The 13,353-nt window shown below is 38.2% G+C and overlaps 1 protein-coding gene across 1 annotated transcript in view; it reads right to left on the bottom strand.

Moving 5' to 3' along the window:
- The window catches only part of LOC137434126 (sodium/hydrogen exchanger 3), a 130,253-nt gene extending 125,111 nt beyond the window's left edge, over window positions 1–5,142 (bottom strand). The window contains exon 1 of the mRNA XM_078785748.1: window positions 4,755–5,142. Coding sequence (XP_078641874.1) covers window positions 4,755–5,028 — 274 coding nt within the window. The 5' untranslated portion in view covers window positions 5,029–5,142. The remainder of the gene's footprint in view (window positions 1–4,754) is intronic.
- Between the last annotated feature and the right edge of the window lie 8,211 nt (window positions 5,143–13,353).

Raw genomic sequence — 13,353 nt, 5'->3', positions numbered from 1 at the left:
GAAGACGTGCCTTCCAGCAATGGGTGTTGGTGAATGGCCAGGCACGCGGGGCACCAGATAAACAGTTTATAGTTAGGTGGAGATTCTAACTCCGGTGAGACAGCCCAGAAGTGAAGTGCTTTTTCAATGCCCCACGTATCCAGCAATCCTAATCCTGTATATGTGCAGAGTTTCAAAAAGTACCCTATTGGGGTTTTCCTTTGCACATTAATTCTAATGTTTTGTAAATATTCGAATGCACCTTCTCTTGTAGTGGCAAAAGGACCAGTGGAAGCATCGCACTCAGGGTCACCTGTTTGATGTTTCCATCCCAGCCGTATGCCTCATTAAAGTCTCAAGGAGTTAGAAGGACAACCAAAGAGAACACCATCAACGGTATTGCGGCTAGTTTAAACAGTCGTTTGGGAATGGTTAAGCAATGTATCAACAGCTATTCATAACAACGTCTGGAATGGCATTTTAAAATGCTCCCCAGGGTTGGAAGGCATGTTAAAGTTTGTATTTATCTTTCATTCCACCGAGACCACATTGCCTGGAGATGGGCAGGCATTCGTCTCGACAGAGGGCAGTGCATCATAAAGACTGGAACGAGATCGAAAGGTGAGATAGGCCATGCCATTAAACCAACATCTTATCTGCAGTGGCCGATGGAAGGCCACCAAGGAGGAAGTGTAGTTCCATAGCATTTAGCAAGCATTCCAGAGTTGCACAAGTTATTGAGGATATTTCCTGCCTGGATTGCAACAGAGGGAATTGCAAATGCCTCTTCGAGCCACGACAGCAGCAGGAAACAATTTTTTATGTTTGCAAGAGACCTAGATGGTGCTTTTTGTTGCAGGCAGGGGTCAGATCGCCTCAAGGTCAGAAGGCTGGCTACGATACTCAGCCATTGCAAGCACAGTGGAGAGATATAAATTGCTTGCAATCTGGCCACGAAGCAGCAGATCATTACACTTTAGAACGCAGACAAGTTGCACAGACATCGAATTGTGTTGCAACAAGTTATTACCCGAACAAAAACCGAATCACGGAAACACTGTCGTGTTCCTCAATCTAGCTATACCACTAAGCGTGTCGAAGCATATTACAAGTGCAGAGCTACATTCAATGATAAGCACTAGCATGCATGGCCAGAATTGGCAACTGGTATTTAAAAATGACTAAAACTATAAAACTAACGCAAACTAAAAAAATGAACCGACCATGGTAGCACAATCAGGGAAGATTTCAGCTTCACACCTGTTATTCATTCATTCCTTTGACAAACACGTCTTACTGTACTTCATTGCTGGCATGGCAGGACCCATACTTACCTAGAATAGCACAGTCTGGGGCAATTGGATGTATCAAACAAGACATCAAAGAGAGTCGAGGACGATTCATACTACCACCCTTAGCCACCACAGGAAAACAGCATACCTGCAAACTACCTGTTACTTCAGACATTTCTATAGGTCATCAAAAATAATAATAATAATAATAATAACAACAAAGATATTTTGAATGATGAGTGGCCACCTGTACACATGCTTTTCAAGGAAAAACCTCTACAAGGAAGATGACATCTGATTTAGAACACCAAGACCATCAGCACACAATGGCCTGCCCTTACGAAATGTGCTATTTTCGACAGGGACATCACAATATCAACAACAGGCAGTTTAAGGCCATTTTCCCTGCTAGAGCAGGGGTTAGCCTTGCGGTCCCCATGACGATCTTCTCCATTTTGCCCTATTTTCTGCATCTCTCCTTGTTAACCCCCTTGCCCACATTTCTTCTTCCACCATCTTTAGCCAAGTCTTTCTCGGTCTTACCCGTCCTCTACTTCCTTCTACATTCATTTCCATCACTCTTCTCAACCAGTCACTTTCATCCTTCCTCAACACGTGACCAAACCATCTCAACCTGTTCATCTTCACAGCATCCATCACAGGCTCTATTCCCATCATCTTTCACAATTCATCATTTGGCTTCCTCTCTCTCAACGATACTCCGCACATTCAACGAACCATTCGCATTTCCACCCTTTCCAACTTTCGTTGCTGCTCTGCGTTCATTACCCATGTCTCGCTCCCAGAAATCATAACACTTCTCACACATGCAGCATACACCTTTCCCTTCAGCTTCAACGACACTCCCCTCCTCGTCAGCACACCACTCAGTTCCCGAAACGTCTTCCATGCACATCTCACTCGAGCAACCGTTGCCGAGTCTGATCCACCTTCTCCATTCAGCATGTCTCCGAGTTAGCACAAATTTGTTCACACCTTCCAGCTTCATGCTGTCTCCAAGATCCAACTCAACATTTCCTCCAGCTGCTGCTCCCTCTGTGCACACCTTACACTTGAATGTAGCTCCCACACTGGTTAATGACCCTCTCAAACCACTACATTTTTGATGAACCCACTCAGCGCACATTGTACATTGAATGGAGTTCACCCCGACACCCTTCCTGCACACAGCACAGGGCCACTTCCCAGTTCTTTCCAGCTCACCACATGCTTTACCACTTGCCATCACCTTCGTCTTTCCGATATTCACCTTCAGACCCTTTGTCTCCATACATTCCTTCCACTTGTTCATCTTCTCCTTCAGTCCATCCATACTTTCTGCAATCAACACCAGATCATCTGCATACAACAACTCCCACGGTAAACCCTCCTTTACGGTCTGAGCCAGCACCTCCATCACAGCTACAAATCGTAGTGGACATAGTACCGACCACTGATGCACTCCCACCTTTACCTCAAACTCACCACCGTTTCCGTCCATCCTTACAGCTGTGCGCACTCTTTTGTACATTGCCATCACTACTCTGATCAACCATTCCTCCACTCCTAACTTCCTCAATGCCCATGTCACTACTTCACATGGAACCCTATCGAATGCTTTCTCCAGATCAACAAACCCAAGAAACAACTTCTTCCTCTTCTCCATCTACTTCTCCTGCAACTGCCTCACAATAAAAAGCGCGTCTGTCGTTCCTCTTCCTGGCATAAATCCAAACAGCATTTCGTCGATCTTCACTTTCTTCCTTATCCTCCTCTCGAACACCCTTTCCAATACCTTCATTCCATGCTCCAATAACTTTATCACTCGATACGAGCCACAGTCCAGAGGGTCACCTTTCCCCTTGTATAGAGGGACGAGGGTACTCAGTTCCCAATCGACAGGGAGCATAATCCTCGTTATTGTTCTATCAGGCAGATAATTAACCCTTTCATTTCGAAGTGTGCTTGTCATTCGGTAAAGTTAGTAGCAATGTATAAGTGCACGTCAACAGCTACCATTTGGGTTTGTAACAAACGGTGGTGCTGAACCTCGGAGCATACAGATTAAGCACGAGGATGACTACCTGATCTGCATTGGATTTTTTAATCTCAGATGGAAACTAGAACGACACTCAGTATGCGTGTTTGTTGGTGAGGCAAAAACGCATACCTCTCCCAGGCTGAACATTTTACGTTTTGTATCCCACGGACAGGCTGGATCTGGATTCGGACCTGAACCAAAATCGAATTGGCTTGTTCTTGTCACCTAAGCAACTCGTCCAGCAAGTTTGTTACAAGTCATCCACAACATTTTGAAATATCGTGCTATATATCATTTTTGGCCAATCTCTCAAAGGTGAAGATTTTTTTTTTTTATCCAGATCTTCAACAAAATCAAATATATTCACCGTCGTCACACACCCAACCTGTCCACCAAGTCTCGTCCGAATCTGTCCACACCTTTTTGAGATATCGTGCAATTGTTTTTGGCCCGATCTCTGAATGGTGAAGAATCACTTTTAAAATTCTGATCCAGATCCGTATTTTGATCTTCGCCAAAATTTAATCAATTCTTCCTCGTCACACACCCAACCTTTCCACCAAATTTTGGTGGAATCCGTCCACAACGTTGAGATATCCTGCCCAGACAAACAAGTGAAAACATAACCTCCATCTACCTTCAATGGCAGAGGCAAAAACAGAGGAATCCTGAAAGCGTCACAATTTACACCTGTGCACACTCCAAATTAGTTTGTGTCCAGCGGACTAGAGGAGTACTTTGCTAATAATTACATAGGCAAAGCAAATAAATAAACTCTACACCTTCGAGAAATAGCTCAACCTGGAAAAGCACCTGAAAAAGTCAAAGTCAGCAAATACACCTTTTTAGTGGTTACATTCATTGCAAAAGCAAGCAATTGCCAAACCTGTTGTTGGCTTAACGGTAAAGGTGGGTAGCTTGAGATCTTTGGGTCTCGAGGTCGAACCCCTGTCGCTCTGTTGAATTAACACCAGGTGGGTTGACTCAGCCTGTCATCCTTCCTAGGTCGGCAAAATACGTACCAGCTGACTTGTAATGGGGGCACTGCATCAGCAGCACAGCACCCCGGGCAATGACGCAGCCAGCTACATCCAAACAATCACATTGTATACCGGAGTTACTTACATTCAGTAAACGAGTTCGTTTCATCGCTATTCCTGCCATGGTTGGCGAAGCTAACACCTCCATAGATTGCAGCCCTGTTTATCGGTCCCGATACAGTATACGAGCTGGAAAGGGTTAAATCACCCGAACCAGGTATGCAGAGTGCCCGAGCAAGTTATTCACAAATTTTAGTTTTTTGGCAAAATGCAAAACAATCTGCGAGTAAGCATTACGAGCTATTGGTGAACATCGTCAAGGAATTCTTGTAATTAATTAATTATTTCAGCCTCTGGGTTCCTCACAATTCATTATCAACACACAGAGCACACAAAACGTACACAACTTGGCCAAGCTGGCCACGAGGATCCACACGGCGATGAAGTACGGCGCCTTGACATGCTTCCAATGAAGACCGACCACCTCGAAGCCGCCAGGTGCGTCGTGCCCCTCCGCATTGGAACCGTGCTCTTCGGCCCGGCCGGGGGGCGCGGGTCGAGGGTCCAGGCTCGGCGCGGAGGTCGCCAAGGTGGGCCGGAAACACAGAAGGACTAGCAGGACCGAAACGGTTGGAAAGCGTGCCGCGCGACGGCGGCGAACGTCACGACGAGCCATGAATGAATGAATGAATGAGGAATGAACACCTCGAGATGGTAAGTCGCGGTCGACCCCGAACCCAGATCCTCTCCCTTCGCTTACGCTCGAAGCCCCCGAGCATTGACAGGGACTGTACACGCGCAGCCACGTTTATATTCCCGGTGCGAGCGCTGATTGGCCGGAACGAATTAAAACCTCCGTCACTGACCTTTACCTGCAGGATTATTCAAAGTTAAAACGATGCGTAATATAATCCCTTCGTTCAAATCAGCCAATGGCTGATGCAGCGGCGGCACCGAACATACACCAACTGATTAATTGCTATTCATCTGATGACGTTTACCTGGGTTATCGATGAAATTATTTATTTTCCTCTTTCGACACTTGGTCATCTCACACTGTGACTGTCGTGACCGTGACCCTCTCCCACGGTGCTGAGTCAGTGTGACAATAATTGATCCTCAATTATTATTATCGATCATCGTCTTCAATCTGCTGTTTCAACGTTCGATCAGCTACAAATTCTTTGTTTTTGGAACAAATAGTACCGTATTGCAAATAGTACAAATAGTCCAATTGAACCCAAATAGAGAGCTAAGCTCTCCATATGGGTTCAATTGTGCACTTTATGGTAAAAGCATGAAATCTCCCACATGTGTAACAGGGGCCAAGACATTATCTTTTCAGATATGGGCCACTTCCTCGAGTGCCCAGGGTGGCCGTAAGAGGTCAATGACCTTTGGCCCTATAATTTGCATACATTATGCATATACAGCCTAAAATGATGACATACTATGAACATCATGTTTGATACCTGAATGCAAAATTACACAAGGTTTTGTTATTTAAACTTAAATGTAGATATTTTACCATCCCAATGTCATCTTAAGGTAATTTAGTGACCTTTGACCTCCTCTGGACATTATCGAGTCAGGCAGGCATCAAGCAAGCATAACTGATCGTGTCAAAGGCGTTTGTGTCAAACACATATCATGTTTGGTATCAAAGTGTAGCAAATACCATGCACATTGCAAAGATGTTACTTAACATGAAATCTGTTCTTAGGTAAAAGTGTCACCAAAAAATCTACTCTGAATTATGTCATGTATTTTGTGTTGCAGATACCGTAGTATTCATGGAAAAATGATAGTGTGTCAGTGAATTAGACTTTCTTTGAATTGCATTAGTCAGCTTCGACTGATCACTTCATTTTTCATTGAAACTTAACTGCTATTTAACACTGAATTGAAAATATATAGAACGCTCATACTCCGTGAAAAGTGTAGCCGCCGTGTCGCCATCTTGGTTAGCACGACCCGACCGACTCGCTCCGCGAGTGAACTACTGGTGAACTACTGGAGTGAATATAGTGACAAAATCATGTGACATACAAAAACAAACATTACATGTACACACGTTGTACACACAGACATGTACATTCTCCCGGCTGCTCACTCTGCCAACCATTTGGGCCTACTTAATAAAGTTGATTACATTTCATCACTTTAGTTTGCATTACTTTGATACGTAATAAAAGGACAGCTAAATTCATGTTTTCAATTTTGACCAAAAACAAATCATTGTGAAATAATTCGGACAGGCTCTTCGCAAGTTTCATGAAAATGTCCCGAGTCCTTCACGCTCCCAAATTAACAATATTTGTCCTCGAATTTTTTTTTTGTGAAAAGGAAAGGATAAAGGAAAGTGTTGTAGTCATTGTGATAGGTTTCCTATTGAAAAACTATCGCACAAAAGGTGAAAAAACGCAATCGCTTTTCGTTCTGAATTACGTGCAAACGCATGACGGAAATCACCATCGCCCAGCATCGAGTGCCAACCAAGATGGCGCCCGGCAGCTACATCTCCACCTATGTGGTGTGAATGGCAATGGTCATTGTACACCGCACCTTTCCTATGCCATCTCCAGGCATTGCAAATCGTCATTGCTGGGCACCGAAGGGGACTCGGCAGTGACGCACGCTGAAAGAGAGTACTCAGTTTTCACTCTGGTTTCTTGTTTGTTGTACACCGCTCCTTTCCTATGCCATCTCCAGGCATTGCAAAATGCAAATCGTCATTGCCGGGCACCAAAGGGGGCTCGGCAGTGACGCACGCTGAAAGAGAGTACTCAGTTTTCACTCTGGTTTCTTGCTTTCTTGCTTTCTTTCTTGTTTTCTTGGTTGTCCGGGCGATATCTCAGCCATCCTTTGAGCTAGGAAGCTGAAATTTCGGCACAGTAGTGAGCAAGTCCTCTGTCAAATACGGTATTTTTTGTTTTTTGAATAATCAATTAATTGAGGAGTTATTTAATTATTAGCGTTTAATTAAGTACTTATTTAATTAATTAAATTTCATTTCTCTTCTGACCATTATTAACTCAGGCACCTTTTGAGTTAGGAAGCTGATATTTGGACATGCCAATGACCAGGTGATTTGGCTGCAAAGAATATTTTTGATTTATTAATTAATCAATTAATCGATTAATTATTTAATTATTCGATTAATGACAAAAAAAATTTTTTTTTTAAAGTTACAGATTCTGATGAAATAGTGGTAGTTTATGTGTTCTCTGACCAAATTGATTAATAATTTAATTTTTTAATGATTATTATTTATTTGTTTTCTTTCTTGGTTGTCCGGGCGATATCTCAGCCATCCTTTCAGCTAGGAAGCTGAAATTTCGGCACAGTAGTGAGCAAGTCCTTTGTCAAATACGGTATTTTTTGTTTTTTGAATAATCAATTAATTGAGGAGTTATTTAATTATTAGCGTTTAATTAAGTACTTATTTAATTAATTAAATTTCATTTCTCTTCTGACCATTATTAACTCAGGCACCTTTTGAGTTAGGAAGCTGATATTTGGACATGCCAATGACCAGGTGATTTGGCTGCAAAGGATATTTTTGATTTATTAATTAATCAATTAATCGATTAATTATTTAATTATTCGATTAATGACAAAAAATTTTTTTTTTTTAAAGTTACAGATTCTGATGAAATAGTGGTAGTTTATGTGTTCTCTGACCAAATTGATTAATAATTTGATTTTTTTATGATTATTATTTATTTATTTTCATTATTAATCATTTATTTATTTTCTTTCTCATTTGGCCAATATCTCAGGCACCTTTTGAGCTGGGAAGCTAATATTTGGACATGAGTGACCAAGTGATGTGGCTATCAAGGATATTTTTGATTTATTGATTAATCATTTCATCTATTAAGTATTTATTGATTAATCGATTAATTATTTATTGAGTAATCAATTAATTATTTAATTTTTTATAAATGACTTATTTAATTAAATTTCTAAAAGATACATCTTCGGATGAAGCACTAGTGGTTTAGTTATGCGATTAGCCAATTGATTATGAAAATATTTTGTGATAATCTTTTATTGATTTTAATTATACAATTAATCAATCAATTAGTGTACACCTCTCCCTCCCAATGCAGCCTTAATGAGCTGCACTGCGGTATTGCCGGGCGCCCGAGGCGCCCCGGCAATGCCGCGCTGCAGCATATTTAATTATTTGGCATGGGGCGGTGTACTTTGAATGTATGTGTACTTGTTTGTTTTCTTGTTTGTTTGTTTTCTTTCTTGGTTGTCCGGACGATATCTCAGCCATCCTTTGAGCTAGGAAGCTGAAATTTCGGCACAGTAGTGAGCAAGTCCTTTGTCAAATACGGTATTTTTTGTTTTTTGAATAATCAATTAATTGAGGAGTTATTTAATTATTAGCGTTTAATTAAGTACTTATTTAATTAATTAAATTTCATTTATCTTCTGACCATTATTAACTCAGGCACCTTTTGAGTTAGGAAGCTGATATTTGGACATGCCAATGACCAGGTGATTTGGCTGCAAAGGATATTTTTGATTTATTAATTAATCAATTAATCGATTAATTATTTAATTATTCGATTAATGACAAAAAAATTTTTTTTTTTTAAGTTACAGATTCTGATGAAATAGTGGTAGTTTATGTGTTCTCTGACCAAATTGATTAATAATTTAATTTTTTTATGATTATTATTTATTTATTTTCATTATTAATCATTTATTTATTTTCTTTCTCATTTGGCCAATATCTCAGGCACCTTTTGAGCTGGGAAGCTAATATTTGGACATGAGTGACCAAGTGATGTGGCTATCAAGGATATTTTTGATTTATTGATTAATCATTTCATCTATTAAGTATTTATTGATTAATCGATTAATTATTTATTGAGTAATCAATTAATTATTTAATTTTTTATAAATGACTTATTTAATTAAATTTCTAAAAGATACATCTTCGGATGAAGCACTACTGGTTTAGTTATGCGATTAGCCAATTGATTATGAAAATATTTTGTGATAATCTTTTATTGATTTTAATTATACAATTAATCAATCAATTAGTGTACACCTCTCCCTCCCAATGCAGCCTCAATGAGCTGCACTGCGGTATTGCCGGGCGCCGGAGGCGCCCCGGCAATGCCGCGCTGCAGCATATTTAATTATTTGGCATGGGGCGGTGTACTTTGAATGTATGTGTACTTGTTTTCTTGTTTTCTTGGTTTCTTGTTTTCTTGGTTGTCCGGGCGATATCTCAGCCATCCTTTGAGCGAGGAAGCTGAAATTTCGGCACAGTAGTGAGCAAGTCCTTTGTCAAAAACGCTATTTTTTGTTTTTTGAATAATCAATTAATTGAGTAGTTATTTAATTATTAGCGATTAATTAAGTACTTATTTAATTAATCAAATTTCCTTTCTCTTCTGACCATTAACTCAGGCACCTTTTGAGTTAGGAAGCTGATATTTGGACATGCCAATGACCAGGTGATTTGGCTGCAAAGGCTATTTTTGATTTATTAATTAATCAATTAATCGATTAATTATTTAATTATTCGATTAATGACTAATTTTTTTTTTTTTTTTACGTTACAGATTCTGATGAAATGGTGGTGGTTTATGTGTTCTCTGACCGAATTGATTAATAATTTAATTTTTTTATGATTATTATTTATTTGTTTTCATTATTAATCATTTATTTATTTTCTTTCTCATTTGGGCAATATCTCAGGCACCTTTTGAGCTCGGAAGCTAAGATTTGGACATGAGTGACCAAGTGATGTGGCTATCAAGGATATTTTTGATTTATTGATCAATCAATTAATCAATTAATTATTTAATTATTCGATTAATTACTAAAAAAAAAAAAAAAAAAAATCAGTTACAGATTCTGATGAAATGGTGGTGGTTTATGTGTTCTGTGACCGAATTGATTAATCATTTAATGATCATTATTTTATTTTTTTCATTATTAATCATTTCTTTATTTTCTTTCTCATTTGGCCAATATCTCAGGCACCTTTTGAGCTGGGAAGCTAATATTTGGACATGACAGTGACCAAGTGATGTGGCTATCAAGGATATTTTTGATTTATTGATTAATCATTTAATCGATTAATTATTTATTGATTAATCGATTAATTATTTATTGATTAATCAATTAATTCTTTAATTTTTTCTTAATGACTTATTTAATTAAATTTCTAAAAGATACATCTTCGGATGAAGCACTAGTGGTTTAGTTATGCTATTAGCCAATTGATAATGAAAATATTTTGTGATAATCTTTTATTGATTTTAATTATACAATTAATCAATCAATTAGTGTACACCTCTCCCTCCCAATTCAGCCTCAATGAGCTGCACTGCGGTATTGCCGGGCGCGGGAGGCGGCCCGGCAATGCCCCGCTGTCGGATATTGAATTATTTGGCATATTTGCCAAATTTGAATGTATCTATGTATTTGAATGTATCGGTGTACTTTGAATGTATCTGTACTTGTTTTCTTGTTTTCTTGGTTGTCCGGGCGATATCTCAGCCATCCTTTGAGCGGGGAAGCTGAAATTTCGGCACAGTAGTGAGCAAGTCCTTTGTCAAAAACTTTTTTTTTGTTTTTTGATTAATCAATTAATTGATGAGTTATTTAATTATTAACGATTAATTAAGTACTTATTCAATTAATCGAATTTCCTTTCTCTTCTGGCCATCAACTCAGGCACCTTTTGAGTTAGGAAGCTGATATTTGGACATGCCAATGACCAGGTGATTTGGCTGCAAAGGCTATTTTTGATTTATTAATTAATCAATTCATCAATTAATCGATTAATTATTTAATTATTTGATTAATGACCAATTTTTTTTTTTTTAAGTTACAGCTTCTGATGAAATGGTGGTGGTTTATGTGTTCTCTGACAGAATTGTTTAATAATTTAATTTTTTATGATTATTATTTCTTTATTTTCATTATTTATCATTTATTTATTTTCTTTCTCAATTGGCCAATATCTCAGGCACCTTTTGAGCTGGGAAGCTAATATTTGGACATGACAGTGACCAAGTGATGTGGCTATCAAGGATATTTTTGATTTATTGATTAATCAATTAATCAATGAATCGATTAATTATTTAATTATTCGATTAATTAGTTTAAAAAAAAAAATTTCCCCAGTTACAGATTCTGATGAAATGGTGGTGGTTTATGTGTTGTGTGACCGAATTGATTGATAATTTAATTTTTTAATGATTATTATTTATTTATTTTCATTATTAATCATTTATTTATTTTCTTTCTCATTTGGCCAATATCTCAGGCACCTTTTGAGCTGGGAAGCTAATATTTGGACATGACAGTGACCAAGTGATGTGGCTATCAAGGATATTTTTGATTTATTGATTAATCATTTAATCGATTAATTATTTATTGATTAATTGATTAATTATTTATTGATTAATCAAGTAATTATTTAATGTTTTATTATTGACTTATTTAATTAAATTTCTAAAAGATACATCTTCGGATGAAGCACTAGTGGTTTGGTTAAGCTATTAGCCAATTGATTAAGAAAATATTTTGTGATAATCTTTTATTGATTTTAATCATACAATTAATCAATCAATTAGCATACACCTCTCCCTTCCAATGCAGCCTCTATGAGCTGCACTGCGGTATTGCCGGGCGCCCCGGCAATGCCGCGCTGTAGGATATTTAATTATTTGGCATGGGGGCGGTGTACTTTGAATGTATCTGTACTTGTTGTACACCGCACCTTTCCTATGCCATCTCCAGGCATTGCAAATCGTCATTGCTGGGCACCGAAGGGGGCTCGGCAGTGACGCACACTGAAAGGGAGTACTCAGTTTTCACTCTCGTTGTTTGTTTTCTTGTTTGTTTTCTTTCTTGCTTTCTTGTTTTCTTGGTTGTCCGGACGATATCTCAGCCATCATTTGAGCTAGGAAGCTAACATTTCGGCACAGTAGTGAGCAAGTCCTTTCTCAAAAACGCTATTTTTTGTTTTTTGATTAATCAATTAATTGAGGGGTTATTTAGTTATTAGCGATTAATTAAGTGCTTATTTATTTAATCAAATTTCCTTTCTCTTCTGACCATTAACTCAGGCACCTTTTGAGTTAGGAAGCTGATATTTGGACATGCCAATGACCAGGTGATTTGGCTGCAAAGGCTATTTTTGATTTATTAATTAATCAATTAATGAATTTATCGATTAATTATTTAATTATTTGATTAATGACCAAAAAAATTTTTTTTTTTAGTTACAGATTCTGATGAAATGGTGGTGGTTTATGTGTTCTCTGACCGAATTGATTCATAATTTAATTTTTTTATGATTATTATTTATTTATTTTCATTATTAATCATTTATTTATCTTCTTTCTCATTTGGCCAATATCTCAGGCACCTTTTGAGCTCAGAAGCTAATATTTGGACATGAGTGACCAAGTGATGTGGCTATCAAGGATATTTTTGATTTATTGATTAATCAATTATTAATTAATCAATTAATCAATTAATTATTTAATTATTTGGTTAATGACAAAAACTTTTTCTTTTTTTTTAAGTTGCAGATTCTGATGAAATGGTGGTGGTTTATGTGTGCATGTATTTCTACAACCTGGTGTTCATAGAATAGTTTGAAATATATATTTGATGCACCAACGATGAGCACGCATGCACCTTCATCAAGCACTAAGGTTTTCCTCCACACTATGCAGCTACTATACGATCACAAAACCATCTCTAAACAAAGCAGACAGGGCAGCAGTACTCCACTGTGGAGTACAACAATGCAAGTGCTGATGTCCGAAATGTACGGGCATCACAGACTCGCTGTACCCACAAGTTTTTGTATCATGTTAACCCACACTTTGATCTTTGTCCGAGCATTAGCCACATGTATGTAGCCAGGGGCATGATCAAGTGTTACTCTGAGATATTTTGGCTTTGACACAACTTCACAACGAGTGTTCTTGAGGCTTCAAAGTCATTT

Source organism: Myxine glutinosa, chromosome 10, assembly GCF_964187855.1.
Source record: "Myxine glutinosa chromosome 10, kmMyxGlut1.1, whole genome shotgun sequence".
Taxonomy (NCBI): Eukaryota; Metazoa; Chordata; class Myxini; order Myxiniformes; family Myxinidae; genus Myxine; species Myxine glutinosa.
This window is presented reverse-complemented; position numbering and strand designations above follow the sequence as displayed.